Source organism: Triticum aestivum, chromosome 5A, assembly GCF_018294505.1.
Source record: "Triticum aestivum cultivar Chinese Spring chromosome 5A, IWGSC CS RefSeq v2.1, whole genome shotgun sequence".
Lineage (NCBI taxonomy): Eukaryota > Viridiplantae > Streptophyta > Magnoliopsida > Poales > Poaceae > Triticum > Triticum aestivum.
The window spans coordinates 220,966,011-220,974,000 of record NC_057806.1 but is presented as its reverse complement, the minus strand read 5'-3'; the positions used below and the strand labels follow the sequence as shown (position 1 = coordinate 220,974,000).

General features: G+C 42.5%; 1 protein-coding gene across 6 annotated transcripts; it reads right to left on the bottom strand.

The window, feature by feature from the left end:
- Positions 1-546: 546 nt before the first annotated feature.
- LOC123102825 (uncharacterized) lies at positions 547-4,461 on the bottom strand. Of its 6 annotated transcripts, XR_006449406.1 has the most exons (4): positions 3,901-4,389; positions 2,458-3,435; positions 1,773-1,828; positions 547-904 (listed from the first exon to the last, which is right to left on the bottom strand). XR_006449406.1 is itself a non-coding variant. In XM_044524261.1 (3 exons), exons 1-3 carry the CDS (start codon positions 4,458-4,460, stop codon positions 2,581-2,583), a joined length of 708 nt encoding a protein of 235 aa, XP_044380196.1. In that variant the 5' UTR covers position 4,461; the 3' UTR covers positions 547-2,580. The 6 variants fall into 6 exon arrangements, 2 of the variants coding, with proteins under 2 accessions (XP_044380196.1, XP_044380195.1); XR_006449407.1 differs by having other exon boundaries at positions 1,751-3,435; positions 3,901-4,391; XR_006449404.1 differs by having other exon boundaries at positions 1,773-3,435; positions 3,901-4,390.
- Between the last annotated feature and the right edge of the window lie 3,529 nt (positions 4,462-7,990).

Here is a 7,990-nt window from a genome sequence, read left to right as displayed (position 1 = left end):
ACAAACTGCAGTTTTTTCTCTGCATAAAAAAAAAAGTACCCCAAACCTCTTTTTTAAAAACAGAGCGGCTGAGTGCTTAAACACAATGGCTAAACAGCAAAATTTACAGCGTTATGCGGCAACAACCAAACATGTTCTATGTATTGTGAATACTACAAAATAATTTGTTTTGATAAAACTATGGTATCTCACACCTATAAGCAAAATTACTGTAGTTTATAATACTTAGGTTTATATAATACTTTGCTATCAAACACACCCTGAACGTCCTGGCATAGAGAAGAACTGAATACCTTCAGCTTTAGACAGTTGCACTCACAACAATGCAGAGAAGAGGGAGAAATACAAGAAGCCATTTTATGGAAATTGAAGCCTCTAAAGACGGTTTAGTATACACATGTCAGTTTGGTTTGTTTGATCATATATGGCCATATGGGCATGGCCCGTTGCCACATTTTGAAGGTGAGCCCACACACAATGTTTGAAACATAGTTGATTCCCAGAGAAAAATGCGGCGGTGACACCTCCCATTCAAGAGAAAAAATGTGAGCAATGATGATTCCTGATCTCACTGAGTTCGTGCAGGTTGTACAACAAAACTCCACATAAAACTTGTAGTCGAGTAGTTGCAGTGCAACCTTCATTGTTCGGCCAGCGGCTATAATATTATTATGGAATACAATGATCATCCTACAAAATAATCTTTCCTGATTATTTGTCACAGTACTACAGCTAATCATCCTAAAAGTTCTTTTTGTAGTAGCTTAAACAAAATCTAGGTTGGCGCTCAAACATCCACAATAAAAATTCAGGTTGACATTGAAACTTGTAGTCAATTTCCTTGCTTACAGCTGCAAGCAGCAGGGACATCATCAGATTAAATAAAAACAGCTTTGGCTTCGACCTGTTCGATCAAACAGAGTAAATCATGTCACTGTCAGGATCAGATTTCATGAGTTTATAAGGGCATCCCACACTGTACTTTTCTGAATCATGCATATGCAAGGAATCTCTTAAATACTACTCCCCCCGATCAAAAATAAGTGTCGTGGTTTTTGAACTAAATCCACGACACTTAATTTGGATCAGAGGGAGTATAATACACAGGTCTCATGCGTGAGTTATCCCATGATCTCATCTCATAGGTACGCAACAGTTTAGGCAGAAAATAGCTTGAATTGGTTATCAGGGCGATGTAGAAAATGCTGACCATTTTTGTATGTCTACAAAAAGATGTTCAATTCAAATTTTTTCTGAAATTTTGACTGAGCAAAGTGAAACATCATCATATAATGTGGTAGCCAAATCTACACAAGATGTAGCCTGCAGATGTGGTACCATGAACTGCACGAACAAAACAGACTGAATGGTTCAAAAATTGCATCAAGACTGTTTTACAATTAAGATATTCAGGAAAGGCTAAACATCTTTGATGTACAAAACAAAAAATGAAGAAAAAAGGTGCGTTGCCTACACCTTTATCAACTAAAATTGCTTACTCATTTGTTCACCGCATAGAAGCAGGTAATCAACTAATAATCTCCTACAACAGGTACACCTTTATCAACTATCTCCTACTCATATATCAAGCTTTCAAAGTATATCTAATTTTCAGGTCTTGACAGATTCAAGCAACTGAGAGCATACTACCCTTTTTGGTTCAAATTAAATGGCCCAATATTCCATCAGATTTACATGGGGCTTAGAGTTTAGAACAAATTTATAGTTGGATAATGCAATACGGCAATACCTGTAGAATAATGGTGCAATACCTGTAGTTAAATCCACCAGTTTTGGCACATTCGTAGAAACATGTTTCTCCACTGCTCTGCAATCATTTGTTAACGCGCACCTTTGTCAGTATGAGCAACCAACATCAGCTAAAAGGAATCGTACAAATGTCATTACCACAACTCTCTATAATGTAAACAGTTCATAGCAGAATACATACAGCGCCATGAGCAGATGTTGAAAGCGCAAGATCTTATACAGAAGGTTTCAACCGTGTAATGTTGAAAAGCATAAGATATTAACAGTATGCTGTAGAAAGAACAGTAAGCCGCAGAATAATGCCGTAAACTTAAATACTGAACTTTAAAAAATCATTAGAAAGAGCAGTACACTGTAGAAAAATAATGCAATACATATAGACAACCTAGCCACTCCAACTTAAAAAGAATCAAGTTCCAACTCTAGAACACATATGACCATTACAGAACCACTTTTCAGTACCACCATTCTGGCCTTACCGTCACATGGCAACCAAACTAATCCTCATTTATTTTAGAAAAAACCAACTACTCTACTGACCCTTCATAGGCACAACTCAATTAACTGTCTGGTTAGCCAAGCATTTTGTGCCTGCTGCAATCTTCAAGTATATATTGTAACCTACTTATTTGTTGATACTAAGAGATGTAAAAAGAAGCTAGAGTAGCCAAGGTTTAGATGTTGTACCAGTCAGCAAATCTGCACTGCTCTGCTTGGAAGAGCGTCAGATGGATCCAGACATCATTTGCCAGAGATGCACCAAAGTACGCCCTTACAGCCCTTTTTCATCTCCTCTCACCTCCCCAGATATTAAAAATCTTGCGTATTTAAATTTCTTCTTTAGTAATAGAAAGCATAAGGAAAGCTCGATAAGAATTGAATAACTTCCTAGAAATAAATAAGTGACAACTAAACGAGGCACACAGACACAACCAAGGCAAAAACTTCATGATTTGTATGCCTTCTTTTCACTGACAGTGATTCTTACTTTAGTGTGGCCCAAGTGAAAAAGAAAATAAACTTGTGCCTTATCGATCAAAATGTCACTACCTAGACTATTGGTCCAAACAAAATCACCTCTATGGACAAAAGAGTCCAATGGATAATTGACTGTAATGTGTATGATGAATCATGCATATCTGGCTCTATATTAGCATGTCAGGGAAAAATCAAGAAATTAAAGGCAATATATCTCAGGGGATAAGATGCATCTTTCACATCCCAGTTAAAAAAAGCACCAACATCACCAGTAAAAGTGTTTGTCTTTGGTTCAGTTTTCCTGACTTCCCCAAGTGCTTGTATAGTTGAAAAATATATCATAACTGAATACAATGAAACGGCAAGAAACTTGAAATGGTGTAGCAATTAAGTACTACAGCAAACCGAATAGGAACAGACCAAATATAAACAAAGAAGTGCAATGCCCTTTTCCTTATGGTGGTGTTCCTTAGTGTAACCTACAAACCAACCATGTCACCTATTTTTGTGCTACATATAGATTGAAAACCAAGCAAGGTAATGTAACCTGACAAGAAGTATAGCATAGCTGATTTAGAAATTGAGAATTGGCCATTCCAAACAAAAACAACATTGTTGGTGCTGCAAAAATGGATAATCCAGCGCCAAATAGTGATGCCTCCATCAATCAAATCCCTAGGAATTTTCCTGGAGATAGCAACAAAAAAAAATCTCAGAACATGGTACCACTCAGTAGAAACCAAAAACTGCACTGGGCAATGCCATCAAAAAAGTCACACCCCACTGACCATCATTACACCATACTGAAATTTTTGCATTTTCAGTATTACAATCATTCATATATATATCATCTACACTGCAGTTCTTCAGAAATAGACCGAGTTAATCATTCTGTTCTACAAAAAGATCTAAATCACCACTGCCGAGTATCCATTCCACGCTCGAACTAAAAACATCAATTCGTAGCTAATCCCCAAATACAGATAGTAATCTGACGAAACCAAAACACCGCATTCACCAAATGGAGATTTAAAGATCGGAAGGGAGGCGTATGGTACCTGTAAAAGTAGAGATCATGGCTAAACGCACACAACACACACGCATCAAGCAGGGCAGTAGGACCAGGGAGAGCAGGGATTTGGAGGAAGTTACCTTGTTGGGACGAGATTCCTGGCGCCAATGGTGGAGCTGACTCGCGGCGGCGACGGAGGTGACTCGAGGCGGCGGCCAGGGCAACTCCACACATCGGCTAGTGAATCCAGGTGGCAGCGGCGGCCAGGCCAGGCCAAGGCGCCCTCGATCCAATCTGTTGCCCTGCTCTTGTCAATCGAGCGAATAGGGTTAGGAGTGGGTTTCTGCTGTGCTCCGGCTGAGCTCCGTCGCTGCGTATCCCCGACGTGTCGACAGCGTCCCTTACGAGGCATTGAGGGCGGCAGCGTTGGAGAGTTGGAAGCGGGGAGGAGACGAGGTGGAGGTGGCGCGGGCTCGAGGGTGGCGGCGTGGGAGAGGAGAGAGCAGGGAGGGGCCGGGGCGGAGGCTTGACGAGAACTGCTGGCGGCTAGGGTTTTGACCCTTTTGCACGTTCCGCAGGGCAAGCGCGGCACACGGGCGAATCCCGACCACGACGAGTCGCTCAGCCAGGGCCACCGACGAATGGGACCAGGAGCAACTTCAGCCCACCCGTCATCACTATAGGGCAGACACGGGTGCATAAGCTGGGATACACACGCATCGGCCCATCCCTGTGCAACTGCTCCCCATAAAGCACAATGCGGGCAGCGCGCGTTTGACCCAGGACGCGACGCGGGAGGCAGCGCTCACACGAAAAAGCCACATTCATCAGATCGACATGTGGGATCAAGGAGCAGGTAGACCCACTTGCAGCTGCACCAACAGACAGACGAACAAGAGGGCGAGCGGGAACCGGGAACGGCGCAGTGCCCACGACGTGCGCACGCGGCGCAGCAGGAGAGGCTACCACGCACCCAAAAAAGGGAAACCCAGCCAATCGGATCCCGCATGAGCCCACATGTCATTCTCCGTCCATAATTCACTGCGCGGTTAAAACGACACACGTTTTCCAGTGACAATCGAACGGGCACCAGGAAAAAAAGGACCTCGTTGACCAGGACCGAACAGCCAGGAAAGATGCAAATCGGGGGAGCCTTCTCCATGCGAGTTGGCTAGCCTCCTTAATGGTTTAAATGCATCACATAATCTCAGATTCATCTATTCAACCAACACAAAGAACTTCAAAGAGTGCGCCAAAGTTTCTGCCGGAGAGTCAAGATGAAAACGTGTGCCAACCCCTATGCATAAGTTCACGAGGTCACGGAACTCGCAAATTGATCACCAAGACATACATCAAGTGGATCACGTGAATATCCCGTTGTCACCACAAATAAGCACATGCAAGACATATATTGAGTGTTCTCAAATCCTTAAAGACTCAATCCGATAAGATAACTTCAAAGGAAAAACTCAATCCATTACAAGAGATAGAGGGGGAGAAACATTATAGGATCCAACTATAATAGCAAAGCTTGCGATACATTAAGATCGTGCCGAATCAAGAACACGAGAGAGAGAGAGATCAAACACATAACTACTAGTACATACTGTGAGTGCATCTAGTGCCCCTTAGTGATTTTGGTGTATTGAAGACTTGTAGGTTAAGGGACTAATGTGTTTATGAGTGTACATAAGTCCATAAGTCTATGAGGATTTTGAAATTTACACAGAAAGTCGACCCCTAAAAATGAAGTTCTTCGACTGAAGACTTTGGATTTCTAAACTTTAAAAGTGAAGAAATTGGTGCAATCCTGAAGACTTGGTATTCATTCGAGGAACATGAAGCATGAAGACTTTTGTTTTCATAGTTTCATTTTCTCTTTCTTGAGTCATAGGAAATGCCGTACTGTTAAAGGGGGTCGAGGAAATACTAAGGAAAAATTTGCATATGATGCTCAACTCAAATCCTACACCTATCAATCCCTTCAAGTGAAGCCATTGGAAATATCATACAGTTCAGTGATATTCTTCAGTGACACAGACGAAGTTCTTCTGTTCTTTGAGGAATTTGTTCGGACTGAGGAGTTAGGAATTCGCCAGTGCGGATTGCCTACACTGTGCGGAACATGATAGCCCTGAGGATTTTGCTACTCAAAATTCCGACCGTTGTTGTGCTATGCGCCAGCTGTCCCAAAATATCTACGCACCTAACGGTCATATCATTGAAGGGCATTTATGTCTTATCATGTCAGGCTGCTCCCTAGGCTATAAATAGCCGCCCCCTAAAACCACTAGCTGGTTGGCTGCTCCGAGAGAAACTGACACTTGTCATTTGAGAGCATCCCATCCTCCGAGGACTTTGAGTGAAAATCATCAAGTGGGGAAAACCCAAACCCAAACACCTACAAACCCCAAGTGATTGAGCATCACTGAAGAGAATTGATCCTGCGTGGATCCGATGCTTGTTACCTTTGAAGACTGTGCATCTTCCAGACGGTTAGGCATCATGGTCTAGAGTATCCAAGAGAAAATTGTGGATTGCCGAGTGACCAAGTCTATGAAGGTTTGGAAGTCACCTGAAGACTTACCACGAGTGATTGGGCGAGGTCGGTATGACCTTAGCTCAAGGGGAATACGGTGAGGACTGAGTGTCCTAAGCTGCGTGTTCAGGACTGGGTGTCCAGGACTGGGTGTCCTCAGATTTAAATACCTAGCCGCCCTAACCAGACGTACAACTGTCATAGCAGTTGGAACTGGTCTACCAAATCAGTGTCTTCACCGAGCTAACTGGTTCCATTTCTTCAACCCTTCAATTTCCTCATTTCTGTGTTGTGTACTTGTTCATATTTGTTTGAAGACTTTGACTGAAGACTTTTTCTATTTCCTCAGTTCAATTTCTTCAGTCTGTTTGTCTTATCATATATTATCCTATGTTTACGATTTCTGTACTCTGTGCTTATTTTCATTTCATCATGAAGACCATGCTCATGCACTGTTATGTTTACTTCTGAGTACTTATTCCGCTGCAAGTAGTTCTTCACTCAGGAATTTCCTCACCCTGAAATTCCTCAGTGAAGAATTAATAAAAATCGCCTATTCACCTTCCTTTAGTCGATATAACGCACTTTCAATTGGTATCAGAGCAAGGTACTCCCTTGTTCTGTATGATTTTGGTTTAACCACCTAGAGTTTTAGTTATGTCGATCGCAGGTATGATCAAGGTTTCTGCTGGGTGTCCTACCTTCGATGGTCGGACTACCCCTATTGGAAGAATAAGATGCGCACGCATCTTGAGGCAATTGATAATGATCTCTGGTACGTTGTGGAGAATGGTGTTCCCTCTGTCACTCACACCATCAACGCTGCTGATGTGAAGAGATTCAAGCAACTCGACTCTCAAGCGAAGAACATCATATGTGGCCATCTGAGCAAAGGGCAGTATGGTAGAGTGAGTGCTTTGGAGATAGCTAAGCTTATCTGGGACAGGCTGTCCAAGGTCAATGAGGGAGTCTCAACACAACGTGACTCTCGAGTTAACGTTCTTCGAAATCTCTTCAACCGCTTCAAAAGACTCGACAATGAAAATGTTCAGCAAACCTTTGATCGCCTCACTAACATCTCAAATGAGCTTCAAGCACTTGGTGCCGCTGATATCACCGACCATGAGGTGGTGAAGAAATTGCTGAGATCACTTGATTCCTCATTTGATACCTTGGCATTGATGATACAAGAACGTGGAGACTATAAGTCACTTGATCCCGCCGATATCCTCAAGAGACTAAACACTCATGAGTTTTAGCTTGCTGAGAAGAGAGATCTCTATGGACCAACTTATGGTAGATCACGGGCTCTGAAGGCCAAGGCAGTATCTGAATCTGATGGTGAAGATTCTGACAACAGCCTTGGTGACCCCGAAGAACTAAGCCAGGAGCTAGCAATGCTCGTGAGGAAGTTCCAAAAGTTCTCAAGACGTGGTCGCTTTGGTAAATTCTCAAGAGGTGGTGACTTGAGATCAGATTCCTCATCCGATGATTACAAGAAGAGACTCTGCCATAAATGCAAAAAACCTGGACACTACATTCAAGATTGTCCTCAGTGGGAAAAGGAATCGAAGAAGAAGAAGAAGTATAAGGATTACAGTTCTGATGATTCAAAGAAGAAGAAGAAACTTCAAAGTCCTCATCATCAAAACCCTCAAGGTCCTCATATCACAAGAAGAGCAGCTCCAAGA